We start from the raw sequence: 21,755 nt of genomic DNA, 5'->3' as shown, positions 1-21,755 counted from the left end.
CGCGGAGCGGCTGGGCCCGTGAGCCATGGCCGCTGAGCCTGCGCTCCACAACGGGAGAGGCCACAACAGTGAGAGGCCTGCGTACCACAAAAAAAAAGAACAAAAACAGAACTCATCGTTTCCTAATAATTTCATTCATTTTACTATTACCTATGTTCGAGGTTATTTACATCCATTCCACCACCCTTCACTACCACCCTTCCATCAGCCTTCATTACCTTTTTTTTTTTTTTTTGGCTGCACCAGGTCTTAGTTGCAGCACACGGGATCTTTGTTGAGGCACGCAGGCTCACAGTTGCGGCATGCGGGCTCACAGGTGAGGCATGCGGGCTCCTTAGGTGAGGCATGCAAACTCTTAGTTGCAGCACGCATGTGGGATCTAGTTCCCCGAGCAGGGATCTAACCCGGGCCCCCTGCATTGGGAGCGCGGAAACTTACCCACTGGACCGCCAGGGAAGTCTCCAGCCTTCTCTACTTGTGAACCATAAAGTTCTTTTCTGTTGAGGAGGCACTTAGCACAATTTTTGTCTTTGTTTTTTAAAGAAACTAGCAGTACCTATTGACCTCCCCCCTCCCTCAACTCTTCATGTTTTAAGTCCCAGAAGCACCATCTCTGGCCTCCCTCCACCTCTCACTCATTCCTCTCCTCTCCTCCCCAGAGAGGAATAAGCTCTTAATCTGATCGCGGAGGAGGAACTGGGCCTGTGAAGCACAGCCCTTCTGTTCCCCTTCCTCTTAAGGGCGTGTGTTCTCTGCCTCCAAAGGGCAGCCAGCAAGCAGACTGCACCTACCAGGGAGACGGAAGGAGGGAGCAGCGGGGACAAGGAGAGGGATTCTGACCCAGCAGTGACAGGTGGGAAAGAATGTCTAATCGTGAAACTCAGTTTTAGAGAGCGCACTGCCTGCATATATAAACTACATTGTCCAGGATCTCCAGTAATGAGAGTGACACTGTGGTCTTCATTTGCCTTATTTCTTGGCCCTAAGATGGGTCAGCCTTCAGGATGGAGAGAGGACCACTGCTATTCATTAGGCCTCCTCAAACCCCAAGATGAAACACTGCATCCCAGTGGGCCATTAGGAACCGCCCAGTCTTCCCAAGGAAACGAAATCTATTTGTGATCCTTAGTCTAATGATCATAAACAGTAACAATAATAGTGTCAGCTAACAATTAGGAACATGCAGGTCCTGGGCCAAGTGCTTTACATGAACTGACCTGTGGTCCTAAATGTCGTTCAGAAAGCAGGTAACACTCTACCCACACCTAACACGGCACCAGTGCTGTTCCAAACACAAGCACGTAATGTATTCTTTAATTTCAGAGACATCATAAACTTCTTCATACCAAGATTCCCCTTCTCATATCAAATTTTACATTGCTGCCAACACTTAATTGTCTTTCCTCCTAAATGAAAATAATTTGTGTTCTCGGGTATGTTTAACTCCCACCCCTCTGTGTCCTCTGCTATTTCTCAGACACTAGCAGCAGTTATATTCTAAAGTCAATGTACTCTTATTTTTCATAAAGCTGAAAGATATTTTAGAACACTTTTCATAGGCAGCCTCACATGTTAATGTGTTTTTTTAAACTAAATTTATATTCATTTATTCTTTTCATAAAAATTTGCCAGGCTTCTGTTTTACACTTACGAATTTCCATCTCCCTGTCCACCCACACGAGCCTTCCTCAGCAGTTCACACGTGCTCAGTGATTTCTTACACGCTGCAGCAGGTTGTCTTAGGTATGCTTGATTTCTTTTTTCTTGTTCCTCTACAATGTAATCCTATTTTACTGCAAGATTCACATTTTCAGAATCACTGTTCAAAACACTGCACATTCAACTAATTTAAATTCTTCTACACAGAAGCATGCAATTTTAAGAATTTTAATACTTTTAATATTATCCTCATGTGCAAATGCACCGAAACTGATTCAGAGTTGAAAATCCACTCCCTTATGATACCGAAAGAAAAAATACTACGCAACCCCTCAGTAACCCATTGCTAGTCATGATCTCTTAAGTTAATCCATTCATTATGCCCATTGCCTCTTGCTTTAGTATGGTAAAACTGAAAAACACCATACCAATCTCAGTATGTGCTAGATAAAAGGTTCCCCTTCTCTTCTCCAAACTAAATAATCCTTAATCTCTTTAATTTTAAACCTTTCGTTCATTATTAGAATTTCCTATTTTTATTTTATTTTATTTATTTATATATATATATATTTTTGCGGTACGCGGGCCTCTCACTGTTGTGGCCTCTCCCGTTGCGGAGCACAGGCTCCGGACGCGCAGGCTCAGCGGCCATGGCTCACGGGCCCAGCCGCTCAGCGGCATGTGGGATCTTCCCGGACCGGGGCACGAACCCGTGTCCCCTGCATCGGCAGGCGGACTCTCAACCACTGCGCCACCAGGGAAGCCCTCCTATCTATTTTTAGATTCTCCACATTGCTGTTTAAATGAGGGTCAGAAGTAAACAAATGCAGAACTGAAAAATCTAATAAAGATTTGGGCTGGTGGTAAATGAGATTATGGCAGTGACAGGCTGCTCTGATTTTCTTTCTTACTACTTGTTTCTCTGGCAGTCTGTCACTGCCTTAATAAAAGATGATGGTACTTCTGATGGTATTGTTCCCCACATAAGGATTAGTGCCTGCAAAGGCTCACGAACAGTAGAGAGTTATCTCCACACTTGCAGAAAATCCCACAAGGCTGGGGCCATGTGTCACTGCCGTTCTCTGCCCACCTGGCTAGCAAGTTACCCAGCTTTACAAATGGGGTTTGAAGTCAGACAGACCTGAATTCAAATCCCAGCTCTGTTACTTGTTAGCTTTGTAATCTGGGGCAAGTCGTTTTCCTCTCCTCAACCAAATAATGAGAATCACAGTACCTACTTCACATGGTGGTTATAACAATCAGATGATGATTATAAAGAACCTAGCACTGTGCTTCACACATATTGGATATTCAACAAATGGTAGCTTAAAAACAAAGAAAGTTTTCCTTTCTTGAGCATTTGCTTGGCATCTCTTTAACCCTGGCAAATGCCCAGTCCAGGGAAGCAGCCATTTCTCCAATGCCTGTGTGGGAAACAGTGCTATCCTGCTTCACTGTAACTACAGAACATGAAGTACTGTAGCAAACACAGCTGTTTGCCTCTTCCATAGCCCTTCTTTTTCCTTCCTCAGTAATAGAATCCTCCATTTTTAACGAAGCCTAAGGGTGCCCAGAATGAGACTACTTGCTTTTTCTCAATTGTTTCGACCAATGAAATATAAACAAAAATGTCATGTAGCAGCTTCCAGAAATATCCTTAAAAGACAAGCAGTACAGGACCTTTGCCACCATGTTTCCCTGCCTCCATCGCACTTCCTGGCATTAGGACGTGACGGATGGCACCCTAGAGAACATCCTGAGCCAGGAGGACTCCGCAACACAGGGTGGCAGAGCAGTGAGCCGGGGGAGCCTGGGTCCTTGAGGAAGGCGGGGCCACGCACCAGCCCTGGACTGGGTACTGCAGACTTCCCTTAAGCAAGGAGGAAGAAAAGCCCTCTGTACTTTGACAAGGCATCATTATTTTGTGGGTTTTCTATAATTTTCAGCTGAATCTAATCCTAACTAATATAAGTACAGTACCTCCAAACTGTTCACGGGGTTAAACCAGTGGCTCTTAAGAAAGGACAATTTTGTCCCCCAGAGGACATGTGGCTACGTCCGGAGACATTTCTGGTTGACACAGCAGTGCGGGTGCTACTGGCATTCAGTGGGTACAGGTGCAGGGATGCTGCTTACATTCTGCAGTTAACAGAACAACTCCCACAACAAAGGGCTATCAAGCCCCACGTGTCAGTTTTGCCAAGGCTGAGAAACCTCGGGTTACACATCTCTCAGGAAGGTCAGTGATAAAATGCCCTCTGTTCATGACAATAATCATGGCAGAAGAATGAGGTGTCCTGATTAGTCAGTATTCTCCTCAACAGAGTTACCATATATCTCAAACAGTAATAAACAGTTTTCAAAGAATCAGAACATAATGAATCACATGACACGACATCTAGCCGAGACTTCAGACTGGCAGCATGTGAAAGCACATGACGTTTAAAAGAGATTCTCTGTATATTAATTGCATTTTATAATCACCTGGGGAACTGATGCCCAAGATCCACTCTAGACCAGTTACATAAAAGTTCCTGGGGGTGAAGCCTAGGCATCTGAATCTTCCATGGAGGACCAAATAATCTCCATCAAGGTACTTTTCACAAATGCACTGAAGAATTACAGATTGCAGGCAGCCCTGGATGCAGCAGATTCCTGGACCACGGTCTGCCTACTTCTTTACAACAGGTTCCACTGGGGCAAAACCTTTCACTGCTCCTTTGCTTAACATTCACTTTGACTCCGGCTTTATCTTCAAAATAAAGGAACACACAGTCCTTTCTCTAGTATGGCTGTGACGTGGAGTTTCACAAATGGATGCACCTGGACCCTGAACACTGCTCTGCCTACCTTGACGGTGGCCATCACCCCCCCACCCCAGCCACACCAGGTGGGAATCTATTCATCTGCCCTTTAACATCCTGCATCAACATGACACTCAGATTTCTGGCTCCTCTTTTGTTAGCAGAGTTGATCACTGCTCCTACTAGAAGACCCAGAAAATTCAAAATATTAAACCAGTCTAGCTCCCATATCCTCATTTTGACATCTTGGATGCTAGAAAAGGGAGTATCTCAAAGGGACAGCAGGATATCAAACTGTAATGTTTTAAAGCCTGGTTGATTCTAACATACAGACAGGGTTAAAAACCACTAATTTAGGCCATCTTGAGTTGAGTGTCCTGTGAGGAGCTTCAGAAAACGTCCCGAGCTGAGGTGTCGGTTCAGCCGTTTCCTGAGGAACTCTGGTCTGAAGGGCTGGGGGCAAGGCCTCTGCACAGGGCCCGCTATGAGCAAGTGAAACAGACTAAGCACAAAGGGAAAAAGGTGGAAGGGCTAGGCCTGAAGTGAGACTGCCAGATTTATGTCCTTTCCAAATGAAATGTGGATCCTCTAGAAACAGGAGGTGTGAAGAGAGAGGACCTTCAAGATGGCAGAAGAGTAAGACGTGAAGATCACCTTCCTCCCCACAAATACATCAAAAATACATCTACATGTGGAACAACTCCGACAGAACACCTACTGAACGCTGGTAGAAGATCTCAGACTTCCCAAAAGCCAAGCGCCGGACAGGGTCTTGGTGCTCCGGCCAGCTATCAGGCCTGAGCCTCTGAGGTGGGAAAGCCAAGTTCAGGACTTTGGACCAGCAGAGACCTCCTGGCTCCATATAATATAAATCGGCGAGAGCTCTCCCAGAGATCTCCATCTCAACGCTAAGGCCCAGCTCCACTCAATGACCAGCAAGTTCCAGTGCTGGACACCCCAAGCCAAACAACTAGAAAGACAGGAACCCAACCCCACCCATGAGCAGAGAGGCTGCCTAAAATCATAATAAGTTCACAGACACCCCAAAACACACCACCAGACATGGTCCAGCCCACCAGAAAGACAAGATCCAGCCTCACCACCAGAACATAGGCACCAGTCCCCTCCACCAGGAAGCCTACACAACCCATTGAACCAGCCTTAGCCACTGGGGGCAGACACCAAAAACAATGGGAACTACGAACCTGCAGCCTGTGAAAAGGAGACCCCAAACACAGTAAGTTAAGCAAAATGAGAAGACAGAGAAATACACACCAGATGAAGGAGCAAGGTAAAAACCTACCAGACCAAACAAATGAAGAGGAAATAGGCAGTCTACCTGAAAAAAAATTCAGAGTAATGATAGTAAAGATGATCCAATATCTTGGAAATAAAATGGAGAAAATACAAGAAACGTTTAACAAGGACCCAGAAGAACTAAAGAGCAAACAAACAATGATGAAAAACACAATAAATGAAATTAAAAATTCTCTAGAAGGAATCAATAGCAGAATAACTGAGGCAGAAGAACAGATAAGTGACCTGGAAGATAAAATAGTGGAAATAACTACTGCAGAGCAGAATAAAGAAAAAAGAATGAAAAGAATTGAGGACAGTCTCAGAGACCTCTGGGACAACATTAAATGCACCAACATTCAAATTACAGGGGTCCCAGAAGAAGAAGAGAAACAGAAAGGGACTGAGAAAATATTTGAAGAGATTATAATTGAAAACTTCCCTAATATGGGAAAGGAAATAGTCAGTCAACTCCAGGAAGCACAGAGAGTCCCATAAAAGATAAATCCAAGGAGAAACACGCCAAGACACATATTAATCAAGCTATCAAATATTAAATACAAAGGAAAAATACTGAAAGCAACAAGGGAAAAGCAACAAATAACATACAAGGTAATCCCCATAAGGTTAACAGCTGATCTTTTGGCAGAAACTCTGCAAGCCAGAAGGGACCGGCAGGACATATTTAAAGTGAAAAACCTACAACCAAGATGACTCTACGCAGCAAGAATCTCATTCAGATTCGATGGAGAAATTAAAACCTTTACAGACAAGCAAAAGCTAAGAGAATTCAGCACCACCAAACCAGCTCTACAACAAATGCTAAGGGAACTTCTCTAGGCAGGAAACACAAGAGAAGGGAAAGACCTACGAAAACAAACCCGAAACAATTAAGAAAATGGGAATAGGAACATACATATCGATAATTACCTTAAATGTAAATGGATTAAATGCTCCAACCAAAAGACACAGACCGGCTGAATGGATACAAAAACAAGACCCATACATATGCTGTCTACAAGAGACCCTCTTCAGACCTAGGGACACATACAGACAGAAAGTGAGGGGATGGAAAAAGATATTCCATGCAAACAGAAATCAAAAGAAAGCTGGAGTAGCAATTCTCATATCGGACAAAATAGACTTTAAAATAAAGGGTATTACCAGAGACAAAGAAGGAGCACCTCAATACATAAGGCAAATACTAACAGCCATAAAAGGGGAAATCAACAGTAACACAATCATAGTAGGGGACTTTAACACCCCACTTTCACCAATGGACAGATCAACCAAAATGAAAATAAGGAAACACAAGCTTTAAATGACACATTAAACAAGATGGATTTAATTGATATTTATAGAACATTCCATACAAAAACAACAGAATACACTTTCTTCTCAAATGCTCATGGAACATTCTCCAGGATAGATCATATCCTGGGTCACAAATCAAGTCTTGGTAAATTTAAGAAAATTGAGATTGTATCAAGCATCTTTTCCAACCACAATGCTATGAGATTAGATATCAATTTCAGGGAAAAAAATCTGTAAAAAATACAAACACATGGAGGCTAAACAATACACTACTCAATAACCAAGAGATCACTGAGGAAATCAAAAATAACCTAGACACAAATGACAATGAAAACACAACGACCCAAAACCTGTGGGATGCAGCAAAAGCAAAAGAGGGAAGTTTACAGCAATAAAATCCTACCTCAAGAAACAAGAAACATCTCAAATAAACAACCTAACCTTACACCTAAAGCAATTAGAGAAAGAAGAACAAAAAAACCCCAAAGTTAGCAGAAGGAAAGAAATCATAGAGATCAGATCAGAAATAAATGGAAAAGAAATGAAGGAAACGATAGCAAAGATCAATAAAACTAAAAGCTGGTTCTTTGAGAAGATAAACAAAATTGATAAACCATTAGCCAGACTCATCAAGAAAAAAAGGGAGAAGACTCAAGTCAACAGAATTAGAAATGAAAAAGGAGAAGTAACAACTGACACTGCAGAAATACAAAAGATCATGAGAGATTACTACAAGCAACTCTATGCCAATAAAATGGACAACCTGGAAGAAATGGACAAATTCTTAGAAAAGCACAACCTTCCGAGACTGAACCAGGAAGAAATAGAAAATATAAACAGACCAATCACAAGGACTGAAATTGAAACTGTGATTTAAAATCTTCCAACAAACAAAAGCCCAGGACCAGATGGCTTCACAGGTGAATTCTACCAAACATTTAGAGAAGAGCTAACACCTATCCTTCTCAAATTCTTCCAAAATATAGCAGAGGAAGGAACACTCCCAAACTCATTCTACAAGGCCACCAACACCCTGATACCAAAACCAGACAAAGATATCACAAAAAAAGAAAACTACAGGCCAATATCACTGATGAACATAGATGCAAACATCCTCAACAAAATACTAGCAAACAGATTCCAACAGCACATTAAAAGGATCATACACCATGATCAACTGGGGTTTATCCCAGGAATGCAAGGATTCTTCAATATATGCAAATCAATCAATGTGACACACCATACTAACTGAAGGATAAAAACCATATGATCATCTCAACAGATGCAGAAAAAGCTTTTGACAAAATTCAACACCCATTTATGATATGCCTACACCCTCCAGAAAGTAGGCATACAGGGAACTTACGTCAACATAATAAAGGTCATCTATGACAAACCCACAGCCAACATTGTTCTCAATGGTGAAAAACTGAAACCATTTCCACTAAGATCAGGAACAAGACAAGGTTGCCCACTCTCACCACTATTATTCAACATAGTTTTCAAAGTTTTAGCCACAGCAATCGGAGAAGAAAAAGAAATGAAAGGAACCCAAATTGGAGAAGAAGAAAAACTGTCACTGTTTGCAGATGACATGATACTATACAGAGAATCCAAAAGGTGCTACCATAAAACTATTAGAGCTAATCAATGAATGTGGTAAAGTAGCAAGTTACAAAATTAATGCACAGAAATCTCTTGCATTCCTATACACTAATGATGAAAAATCTGAAAGAGAAATTAAGGAAACACTCCCATTTACCACTGCCACAAAAAGAATAAAATACCTAGGAATAAACCTACCAATGGAGACAGAAGACCTGTATGCAGAAAACTATAAGACACTGATTGAAAGAAATTAAGGATGATACAAACAGACAGAGAGATATACCATGTTCTTGGATTGGAAAAATCAACATTATGAAAACAACGATACTACCCAAAGCAACCTACAGATACAGTGTAATCCCTATCAAACTACCAATGGCATTTTTCACAAAACTAGAACAAAAAATTTCACAATTTGTACGGAAACACAAAAGACCCCGAATAGCTAAAGCAATCCTGAGAAAGAAAAATGGAGCTGAGGGATCAGGCTTCCTGACTTCAGACTACACTACAAAGCAACAGTAATCAACACAGTATGGTACTGGCATAAAAACAGAAATATAGATCAATGGAACAGTAAAGAAAGCCCAGAGATAAACCCACGCACATGGTCACCTTATCTTTGATAAAGGAGGCAAGAATATACAGTGGAGAAAAGACAGCCTCCTCAATAAGTGGTGCTGGGAAAACTGGACAGCTACATGTAAAAGAATGAAATTAGAACACTCCCTAACACCATACACCAAAATAAACTCAAAATGGATTAAAGACCTAAATGTAAGGCTAGACACTGTAAAACTCTTAGAGGAAAACATAGGCAGAACACTGCATGACATAAATCACAGCAAGATCCTTTTTGACCCACCTCCTAGAGAAATGGAAATAAAAACAAAAATAAACAAATGGGACCAAATGAAACTTAAAAGCTTTTGCACAGCAAAGGAGACCATAAACAAGACGAAAAGACAACCCTCAGAATGCGCGGAAATATTTGCAAATGACGCAACTGACAAAGAATTAATCTCCACAATATACAAGCAGCTCATGCAGCTCAATATCAAAAAAACAAACAACTCTATCCAAAAATGAGCAGAAGCCCTAAATCGACATTTCTCCAAAGAAGATATACATATGGCCAACAAACCCATGAAGGGATGCTCAACATCATCAATCATTAGAGAAATGCAAATCAAAACTACAATGAGATATCATCTCATACCAGTCAGAATGGCCATCATCCAAAAATCTACAAACAGGGCTTCCCTGGGAGCACAGTGGTTAAGAATCTGCCTGCCAATGCAGGGGACACAGGTTCGAGCCCTGGTCCGGGAAGATCCCACGTGCCGTGGCAGCAACAAAGCCCACGTGCCACAACTACTGAGCCTGCACTCTAGTCTGCGAGCCACAACTCGTGAGCCCGCATGCTACAACTACTGAAGCCCGCGCGCCTAGAGCCCGTGCTCCGCAACAAGAGAAGCCACTGCAATGAGAAGCCCATGCACCGCAACGAAGAGTAGCCCCCGCTCACTGCAAGCAGAGAAAAGCCTGCGCACAGCAACCAAGACCAACGCAGCCAAAACTAAGTAAATAAATAAATTTATTTTTTAAAAAAATCTACAAACAATAAATGCTGGAGAGGGTGTGCAGAAAAGGGAAGCCTCCTACACTGTTGGTGGGAATGTAAATTGATACAGCCACTATGGAGAACAGTATGGAGGTTCCTCAAAAAAATAAAAACAGAACTACCATACGACCCAGCAATCCCACTACTGGGCATATACCCTGAGAAAACCATAATTCAAAAAGACACATACACCCCAATGTTCATTGCAGCACTATTTACTATAGCCAGGTCATGGAATCAACCTAAATGCCCATCGACAGACAAATGGATAAAGAAGACGTGGCACATATATACAGTGGAATGTTACCCTGCCATAAAAAGAAACGAAATTGAGTTATTTGTAGTGAGGTGGATGGACCTAGAATCTGTCATACAGAGTGAAGTAAGTCAGAAAGAGAAAAACAAATACCGTATGCTAACACATATATATGGAATCTAAAAAAAAAAACAACAAAAAAAAAGGTTCTCAAGAACCTAGGGGCAGGACAGGAATAAAGACACAAATGTAGAGAATGGACTTGAGGACATGGCGGGGGGGGGAGGGTAAACTGGACAAAGTGAGAGAGTGGCATGGACATATATACACTACCAAATGTAAAATAGATAGCTATTGGGAAGCAGCCTCATGGCACAGGGAGATCAGCTCGGTGCTTTGTGACCACCTAGAGGGGTGGGATACGGAGGGTGGGAGGGAGACGCAAGAGGGAGGGGATATGGGGATATAAGTATACGTATAGCTGATTCACTTTGTTATACAGCACAAACTAACACAGCAATGTAGAGCAATTACACTCCAATAAAGATGTTAAAACAAACAAAAATCCCACTAACTTAGTATACGTGAAGGACACATTTCTAGCTTTATAGTCCTACTGTGAAAAGATCTCATGGTCGCTCAGAGAAAACAACAAACTACTGCAGAATTACAAATAGCACCTTTAAGGGTTTGTTGTTGTTTGTTTATTTTTAATGCACTCCAGCCTGGCAGAGCTGAATGACTCTTTCCTTTAGAAAACATTCATCTAACTCCCAAATAAGTATAAAATAAGTGGATGGTTTCACTTAGTCTAAATAAGATGCATTCCGTGGCTTATGCAGCCTACCCCAAAATTTTACTGAGAGCAATTTGAAGATAATGACCTAAAACCCTAATAAAGTCAGAGGGCAGAGGACTCTAACTGTACCAGAAAAACAACAGAAGAGTTGAGACTATGGCTGAAGAAAGCAGCTCCACTCGTGCTATGTGGCTGATAGGCCTCATCAACGTGGGTTGTAGACAGAAGTCTGATAAAAAGCAATTCTGCCTGTCAATACGAGTGAGCAGAACTGACCCTTAAATAGAGGGCAATTTTTTTTAATCAGGTGAACAGTAAGCAGCCAAGTAACAAGATAATTTATGCAGCATCACCTACTCTTTGAGCAAAAAGATCAATCTCTCCCATCACAGAGTTGTTCCTGGTAGCCTCTCTAGTGCAAGAAGCAGGGAGTAAAAATTAGTCCTCAGATCTGTGCCTCAGGTACAACGAAAAGGGACACCCACCCCAAGGACGAAAGATATACCAGTGCCACATGGAAGAGAACTACCTAAAATGTCACAATAAAGCAATGCCCAAGGAACTGTCTTGTGGTCACAGGTCCAGGAAAGATGCCCCAGGACAATGCACTATTTACACAAGTATACAGAGAGCAACTCTGGATGTGTGTATCTATCATTGACAAAAATGCCTTTCACAGTATTTTCTCCTAAGGTTCTTTGCCAGGCTTGTTGAGGAGACTATACATTCTTCAGGATTACGATCCCAGAGCTGATGTTGCCAGGCGCATCTGACTCTTTGAAGGAGTTCATGCCCCTTGTTACAAGAGAATTTTGCAGCCTGTCTAAAGGAAGTTATCAACATACTTCCCAAGATTTACACGAGGAACTGAAAGCTTACAAAGGGATAGAGGTCAGAAGAAAAGGTCATTACGTCCACTTAATTAAATCTGAAAATGGATTCTTTGTGCTTCTAATAGACAAGCCACTTTAAGAGTCTGATTGTCTAATCACCAAAGTACCTCCAAGTGTTCTCCCCATTGAAACCTAAAGTAAGGTGTTTCTAACAGTAGGGTGGAGGACAAAAAAGAGAAGACAATATGTGGAAAAGGAATAATGCACTAAACGAACACCCCTTCCTGGTGTCTGTACTCCAACACTCCTTGTTGGTGGCAGGTATTTAGAGTGAGGGGAGGTGGTGAGAGGAAGAGGTTAGGAACCTGCAACACTTTATTTTAGTCTCATTTATCAGCAGTCACTGACAGTACTGCTGAAGATGCTCAATGATCATTCAAAAGGCATTCTTCAAAGTGCAACAACCTAAATCTTCCACTAACTGATAAATGCATAAACAAAATATGGTATATTCATACAGTGGAACAGTATTCAGCCAAAAAAATGGAGTACTGATATATACTGCAACATGGATGAACCTCGGAAACATTAGGCTGAGTGAAAGAAGCCAGACACAAAAGGACACATATTGTATGATTCCATTTACATGAAATGTCCAGAATAGGCAAATCTACTGAGACAGAAAGCACACGAGTGGTGCCCAAGGGCTGGGGGGAGGAGAAGGATGGGAAATGACTGCCAATGGGTATAAGCTTTCTTTTTAGGGTGACGAAACTAGTCTGGAATTAGTGGGTATGGTTGCACGGCCTCTGAATACACCAAAAACCACGGAACTGTCCACTTTAAAATTGTTGAATTCTATGGTATGTGACTTATATCTCAATTTTTGAAAAAGCCATTCTTTAGTTCAGCTTTTCTACTGCCCCTTAAGTCTCCCAGCGCTCAACAGAGGGCCTGCTTCCTGGGACCCCCAGTGGGATACCCTTCAGTGTTGCCCTATTTATGAGATCGAGAGGAAGTGATGTCAAAAAAGATGTAAGTGCTTATACTGTTTTTGTTCCATCACGTATGAGAGGGAAAGGGGGAAATGATTAGGCAGCACTTCTAGTGTAATCTTCTGCCACACAGTGAGGGCAATCCATAACACTCCGACTGTGACGAAAGCAGGCTGTCCAGTCATCCTGGGACAGTAGATACCATGCTTCTGTTTTTCTAAAAGGCAGCTCTTGCTCAGCTACTTCTTTACCTACTTGATGACAAACTGCCAACATTAAGACATTCATAGTATTTCAAATAGTCTAGAGACTTTCGCTAGTACATTTTAAAGAAGGTAAGCCATCAATTCTTACCAAGATCCACTCATAATATAGGAACTGTGCTCAGATACAAAATGACAGATGGTGCTAGAGTACCAATAGGTGATCATTCAAAATAATTAGTTCTGATCAAAAAATGTCTTTTGGTGCCTTTTTGTTACACCATTAACTATGTCACCATGTGTGCAGTGCTGGAATCTTTTGTTTGGTTCAGAAAATAGAACACTCATGCACAAGTCTGGAAGAAGAATGAATACTAGATTCTAGATTGTTATCTTAAACTTCCTTGGAGTTTTCAAATGGTCCATGTCTGACCTTACTGTGGAGAGACTGTCTGGCAGAGGAAAATACTTAGGAATTCAATGCACCCACAATTTATCAACATGAGGTATCACCTGCTCATAAACAGTCTTAGGAGGAAATTGTAATTCCATGGAAGGTGGTCATCACATTACCTTGGTCACACCACACACAGCACATCTGGGAACAATATTATAAAAGCACTAGGGAGAGGAATATTAGAGTATAAGTTTGAACAGTGTCTCTAGAACCAGAGCTTGGTGTGTGTGTGTTGTCATGCTGAGAATTTTAAGGCGACGAGGAGGCAACAAGGGTGTCTGACCTGTGGGCTCCTTCACTTTCTGTGGAATGACACTTCAAAAGGAGTCAGAGGAAGCCACAGTAAGGATGATCTGTGAGTAGATGTGACCTGTAAGCCTCAAGTGACAAACTTGGAATACTGGCTCTTGGGTTCTCTATCAGCTCAAGTGCCACAACTACGAAAAAGGAATTTCTAGATTCAGACATAAATAATCACAAATCTATAATAAATAAGTACCATATAGCCTATTCAAGATTATGAATGGAAAGAGAAACATGATTAAAATCTTCAGAGACTATATCTCACAAGAATTAAATTACTTGTAAACAAAGTCATACAATCGAACCCATCATTATACATTTGTGGGACCTAGATTAAGACACAGCACAGTTTACGAGAACACAGAGGCATCCACAGTGTGTGCTTCTTAGAGGGTGTATTATTCAGATTAGAAAATGTAGCAGCATAACTCACTTTAATGTTGACCCTGGTTCAGGGGCAAACGTGGCAAGTCCAAAGCCCTCAAACAGTTCAAAGACCCAATTTCAGCCAATATTTTACTTTTCCGCCAGAGACTTACAAAAATTACCTATCAGAAGCAAAACTGACAGGCCAGAGTTTCCTTTCTTCCCATGCATGCTTATTTGGGGACACCAAAACAGAAGGGTAACTAGAGAAACAGAAGCCTAGAAAATCCACAAACTACACAATACTATATAATCATACTGTATATGCATAACCTGTATTTTAAAAATTAAAAATAAACACACACACTCACCCCTAAAAATATCTCAAGTACCGTAAAGGAAACTGAATTCCCCTATAAATTAGATTCCTGGGGTATATTTCAAATGTGTTTTCTCAAAACAATTAGTCAAGAACCCTTTATTCCCAAACCTGGGCCTCTGTATTTCGTAAGAAAAATGAAAATCAACACAAATGGCCTACACTGTAATTTTTAAAACACAGCATTGGGCTTCCCTGGTGGCGCAGTGGTTAAGAATCCACCTGCCAATGCAAGGGACATGGATTTGAGCCCTGGTCCGGGAAGATCCCACATGCTGCGGAGCAACTAAGCCCGTGCGCCACAACTACTGAGCCTGCGCCCTAGAGCCAGCGAGCCACAACTACGGAGGCCCATGTGCCACCATTACTGAAGCCCGCACACCTAGAACCCATGCTCCACAACAAGAGAAGCCACTGCAGTAAGAAGCCTGAGCACTGCAACGAAGAGTAGCCCCTGCTCGCCTCAACTAGAGAAAGCCTGCGCGCAGCAACGAAGACCCAACGCAGCCAAAAATAAATAAATTTTAAAAAAAAAAATTATTCTTTAAACCCCCCCCCCCAAAAACAGTATTTCCTTCCACTGCTTTTCCAAGGTAAGCACCTAAGCAGCTACGCAGGTTCTAACAACTGAACAGCTTTCTATTATGACCTAATTATTTGAAAAACATGATACTTTGAACGAATTCCGCTGCCAAGGGAGAAGCTGGATGCATTTTGCTATTACTGATTAGTAAGTTTTATGGACCTCCTTTATTTCTTCTTCCCTGACAACCACAGTTTTTTGGGTTTTTTTTTTTACCTAACCACGTAGAGGAAGATAGTCAGTAGCACTGTCACGCCATAATTAAAGACCAAATACCTTAGTTGCTTCAAGAACTCAACATCAGAGTTGCTGTTAATAAGCTTGATGAACTCTTCATAGGAGGGAGCATACGTGTAGGCTCTCTTGTGATGTTCATTCACCTGTTCTCTGTGCTCCAACTGGGCAAGCAACATCTGGTTAATGTAATCTGGATTACTAAGTAACTCCACTACTGGCTTTAAGACTGTGGGACAGAGAAGAGAGCACCACTTAAAAGGGTATTCTCCTTTAAAGAAACCGCTTTCATGTTATATAATTGAAAGTACATCTGGGAAACATTTTAAAACTACCCAAATGGGCCACAGACACACACACACCCCCACACACCCCCCCCACACACACACAGCTACCCATCCCTCTGGGTTTGCTAGTAGTTATGGCTACAACCAAGTGGTCGTTTTAACAAATGAGTTACATGGAAAAGAATAATGAAAGAAAGCCATCTGGAACCCAAGTTGTTAACAAAGCTATCAAAATTAAGTACATTCATTTTTTTCCCTTTGATTTCTTTTATAAGGCTCAATATATTTTGTCTGCCAAAAGATGAAAGTTAACGTTCTCCCAACTGGTGAAACAGACCTCAGGGAGGAAGTTGTTAAAAAAGTCAATGACACTATGACAGATTCACCCCACTAACTTTAGGTTAGAAAGTTCCCCTTTTCTCTGTGGTTGGCTATATCAGCTAATGGGTACAGCTGGCTAACCCAGAGATAATAAATGAGATATTAAATCACGGCATATCAAACACAACATTATTTGTTTGAGATTCTGAGATAGGAAAAGTTTCTCTCAGATGATATCTTCTTCCATTTTTCCTTATCCTAGCTAAGCATTTCCCTGGATACACTTTTTTTCTAACAACCACATTATTTTGTGGTACAGTCCCTCTTCTATTTATTCTAAGTCACATATAGGCATTGCCAATGAATTCTGAAGCAAAGGTATTTTAAGCAAACGCATACTAGAGTTTGAGTACAGACAGTCTTTCATAAGGCACGTAACTGGCCTGGGTGACTCAAAATCTATCCCAGGTGGATGCTACACTGTGGTGGGCATAAGGACTGGTTACCTATTACAAACAGCAGAGTGGACTATGTATTTGGTAATATGTTATATGAAACATCTGTTTATCACGTAGGGTCAAGTGATGCCTTCTCTGAGTGACATTTAAACCTGACCTTTTGAAAATACTTTAATTCCCGTATGTCCCACAGTATACAAGGTCTGCATAGGTGTCATATAAAGTGTTATCACATTCGTATGTAGCACGTTAGCTTGCACAAGTATCGCATTAGTAATATCAATTAGTTATGAAAGTCTACCTTTTGCTGTGAGAATTTCTGCGAGCATTATGCGTAAGCTGAGAGACTGGACATCCTTTGAGGGAAGGAGACAAAACACCAGAACCCGAGAACACGTTTGTAGAAATCTTACTTCATCATCTGAGTTCCTCAAGAATGCATGCAACACAAAGGGCCTCGGCTGTTCTTCATGTCTGAAAAAAATAAATACATGAAGAGAGGGAAAGGGAAGGAAAGATGTTTCTAGAAACAGCTTGGTTATGTACCGTTAGGTAAAAAAAAAAAACTTCAAATGGGCAACGCAACAGTTTTAATAACTATGCCCACTCTTTGACTATATCAACAGTCAGTAATTTTCTCAACCACAGACTAATCTGGAAAAATGCAAATACATGGCCTTTCGGGATTTCCAACCTTAAGTAGCATCAACCCTCATACACGACTCCCAAGTCACAGCAACAATCTAAAAAGGGGTGAGCAGCTCTTTAACTAGATTATTTTTAAGTCTCCTAGCTCTCTCCCTAAATGTGATCTATAGCTTCATTTCTCCAAAGGCAAAAAAAAAAAAAATCTAACAAAGCATTAAACCAGGGTCACCAGCTCCTGGCAGCGTCCTCCTGTCAGTGTGGATCTGCCACTTGTTTACTCCAACTACTAGTACTTACCTCTGGGTTCTCATGCCGTGAGTGAGCAAAAGGACATTAACCTTCCATACACTTCATACGTGCAGTATTATTTAATCTTCCCACCTACATCTAGAAGCAAGTATCATCATCACCATTTTATAGATGAGAGTATTAAGGATCTGAATGATCACCTGAATGGTCCAAAGTCACAGAGGTAACAAATGGTAGAAATAACTCTCAGGTCCTGTTCTGTCTGACTCTCAAGTCCAGACTCTTTTTCAACGCTACACCATAATCAGAGATTGTTAAAGTGAAAAGGAAAAAAATTTCAGAGATACAGAAGAAATATATGTGAAAACAAGCATTATTTTGTGCCTTAAACAACATGCCTGTGCTTGACCAGTAAACAAAATGCACAGATTGTAAAAAGGAGGCTGTGAAATTAAAGATGCCATTGATGTAATAGCATAAAAACAATCATCTTTAGGTTTTCCTGAAACATGCTGGACAAGACAGATGGGGCAAAGGAAGAGGAAGCAGAGGCAAAAATTAAGTGTGATCTGGATTGGCTTAAAGCAGCCAACAGAACATCAGCTGGGAAATGAATACAGGCTGACCGGAAAACTGCCTCACACAACTGCCTAACAGTCAACCAGAGGATGCGTTGCTTTTATTAATGCAATTTATTATTCTCTTGCCTGATAGTGGCCAACTCAGTTGGGTGCTTCCTGGCTGCCACAGTCATTTTGCAGCCAGTGGAAACCTGTACACCAAGGGTGATTTCCAGGGCGAGGGCACTGTTTACCTGGGGCAGGCAAGTACCGAGATAACCATCGGACCTAGGTTTCTGCCACTCTCACTGTGTGATCTGTAGGAGGTGTTGCACAATCAGATATTAGATCCCCAGCATTCGCCTCCAGGGCACCACCATCTACATGCAAAACACCAGTGACCTACTGGCACTTTTTCAAGTATACATAATGTCAGAGAACAATGGTAGATTTTTTTCCTTTAATAAGAATCATCAACTAGAAGCTTCTAGGCATAGCCTACATGTACCCTTGGCACGAGAAAACTGGAATTCCACAGGAAAGGAGCTTCGACAGTGGAATCAGTTCTCTGTTTCTATTATTGTGATGTTTACTCATCACAAATATTATCCACAAAAGCAGTAATTTCAGAAGCTGGTAAATAAATGTCTCAGTGAAAAATATACTCTCAGGCTTCCCTGGTGGCGCAGTGGTTGAGAGTCCGCCTGCCGATGCAGGGGACACGGGTTCGTGCCCCGGTCCGGGAAGATCCCACGTGCCGCGGAGCGGCTGGGGCCGTGAGCCATGGTCGCTGAGCCTGCGCGTCCGGAGCCTGTGCTCCGCAACGGGAGAGGCCACAGCAGTGAGAGGCCTGCGTGCCGGGGGGAAAAAAAAAAAAAAGTCTTAGTTTAATATCTAATATGGTAAATATTGACCGATAGGATGAGTGGTGAGCTGGTAAATGTTCAACTGGCTCTCCAAGGGGGAAAAAAAGCTCCGATTTGTAGCATTTTCCGATTTCAAGGAGTAAATACCCACGCCACGGCCAATTACAAACCGACAAGGTGATCATCACTGACCTCAGAGTTGAGAGATGTGCACCGTCTGCTCCCGCACCCAGCACAAGCCGGCCCTGGGACACCACAGCTCTAACCCGCTTAAACGAAGCTCTTTCAGGTCCTTGATAACTTTTATGAGTGTAGAGGGATTCTGAGACCACGAAATCTGAAAACTGTAGCTCTACAGTAATTTTTTCAAACCGTGGGTTGTGACCCACAAGAAACAAAATACAATTTAGTCTCAAATGCCTTTTTTTTTTTTAATGGTAAAGAACAAAAAATGTCAAAGTTTTCACAGGTACTGAGCGTTATCTGATGAAACTGCATCACAATATAAAATGTATTCCTGGTTTTATTTTCAAAGTTTGCAAAACACACCGGGGGCAGCAAGCTGGAGAAGAACAGGCATATGGCGGCCCTGTGGATTCTGGCCACGTGAACCTGAGCTGTGTGGACATGGGGAGAGGGGACAACTCGTGGGAAGAGGCGGCACAGCCAAGGACAGAGGGCTGCTGCTGCACGACCGAGCGCCCTTGGCAGCCAGGCCCCAGAGCAACCTCACAGGCAGGACAGGGAGTACTTTCTGACAGAGCTGCAAGACAGGGCTTCTTAGAAGAATGTGAGTTCCCACCTGCCCGACGAGGATGCCTCTGCTTACTCATCCCCTTACGTATTTTGCAAATACTTTCTCTCGTCCCCGACGGCAGAGGCAGAGCAGTGTCAATGAGAAGAGGCCACAGGAGCTGCAGGGAGCCCGCTGCTACTCCAACTGAGTCCAGACGCAAACAGGCAGAAGGCTACTTATTGCAGTAAGACTGCTTTTCATGTCCCAGTTAGGGGTGCTATGAGTCACCATGCTGTCACTCACACAAGAGTAAGACAAACACTTAAAATCCTATCCGCAAACCTAAGAGAATAAGAACTTGTTATGAGCACAGAAAGGCCTTGTTGCAGTCTTCTTCCATAGGCAGAGTCACCTCACAGGCACAAACCTTTCCCGTGTAACAGAGCAAAAGGCTAACAAGCCTAAATATTAGCAATTTTCACATTGGAAGACCTTCTCTAATTACAGCCCACATGCTCCAACACTGAGTTCCTTTTAAAAATCAATTTTCAGGATATTGTGACGCAACAGAGCTCTTAACACAGGACTCACACGCACACAAAAATGAACTTCATTTAAACTTTCCTGAAAACTGAAAACTCACTGACACTCTTCCGAGTGTAAAGCACTATATTTAAATGTTCTGTTTCTAGGCACCCTTAATACTGTCTAAATACATTCATGATAGTGCTGCTGGCTCCACAAAATTCATGTCACTGTTTCAGTTATTTACAAAAGCAAACAAGTCCACAAAGTGGTTTTCTATTAAAAATTTTTTTAAAGTTTACTCTATCAGAACATTATAATTATCCCCCCCCAATATGTCTACATTTCCAGCCGAGTGCCAGCAACAGGATGAATGTGCCCGAGTTTTGTCTTGACTTCAACAACCCTCTCAATAAGGAAAATATTCTACTGTGAATAAAGGTGAAGGGGAGGTTGTTCCCATTATAACAGTTACCTGGCGTCTGCCGCCTTCAGGTCACAGAAGTGAGCGAGTAAAGCTCTCACGACATCACTGCAGACAACTCTGACCATGTCCACGCGGCTCAGCCTGTGGCGCAGCCGTCTGACAACTTCCCAGAAGTCCTCGGAAAGCAGGTGGTAGAGCTGCCCCTCGTCTCTGCTGAGGCTTCCATACCAGGACAGGATGTAGTCTCTGTAACTGTAGTCAAACACTACCAGGAAGAGACAGAGCAACGTGTCAAACTTGGGTGAAAACAACAGACACCGAGACGGCTTTTCTACTGGAAGCTGGCCACCTGCTATTTAGTAGTCACTTTAGAATATGTGGACCGGGCTTCCCTGGTGGCGCAGTGGTTGAGGGTCTGCCTGCCGATGCAGGGGACACGGGTTCGTGCCCCGGTCCAGGAAGATCCCACATGCCGCGGAGCGGCTGGGCCCGTGAGCCATGGCCGCTGAGCCTGCGCGTCCGGAGCCTGTGCTCCGCAACGGGAGAGGCCACAGCAGTGAGAGAGGCCTGCATACCGCAAAAAAAAAAAAAAAAAAAAAAAAAAAAAAATATATATATATATATATGTATACATATATATATATATGTGGACCATTTTTTTTTTTTTGATGTGGACCATTTTCTTTTTTTAAGTCTTTATTGAATTTGTTACAATATTGCTTCTGCTTTATGTTCTGGTGTTTTGGCCGAGAGGCATGTGGGATCTTAGCTCTCCGACCAGGGATCAAACCCACACCCCCTGCACTGGAAGGCGAAGTCTTAACCGCTGGACCGCCAGGGAAGTCCCTCACTGTTTAAAATTTAAAGAGATTAGAAAACAAAACAAGGGAAGACACACTCTTCCCTGAAGCCTTTCAAAATCAGAGATTCTCATCTAAGTAGAATTTTGGGGGTGTGGTGACCAT

The 21,755-nt window shown here is 42.3% G+C and overlaps 1 protein-coding gene across 2 annotated transcripts in view; it reads right to left on the bottom strand.

Annotated features, from left to right (window-relative positions):
* SNX25 (sorting nexin 25) overlaps positions 1–21,755 on the bottom strand; it is a 124,999-nt gene that overhangs the window by 73,442 nt on the left and 29,802 nt on the right. For both annotated transcript variants that reach the window (XM_032618403.1, XM_032618402.1), the window contains exons 3-5: positions 20,839–21,055; positions 17,081–17,253; positions 15,756–15,942 (exon numbers count right to left, since the gene is read on the bottom strand). In XM_032618403.1, coding sequence (XP_032474294.1) covers positions 15,756–15,942; positions 17,081–17,253; positions 20,839–21,055 — 577 coding nt within the window. The remainder of the gene's footprint in view (positions 1–15,755; positions 15,943–17,080; positions 17,254–20,838; positions 21,056–21,755) is intronic.

The sequence above is a fragment of the Phocoena sinus genome, chromosome 21 (assembly GCF_008692025.1).
Source record: "Phocoena sinus isolate mPhoSin1 chromosome 21, mPhoSin1.pri, whole genome shotgun sequence".
NCBI classification, from domain to species: Eukaryota; Metazoa; Chordata; class Mammalia; order Artiodactyla; family Phocoenidae; genus Phocoena; species Phocoena sinus.
This window is presented reverse-complemented; position numbering and strand designations above follow the sequence as displayed.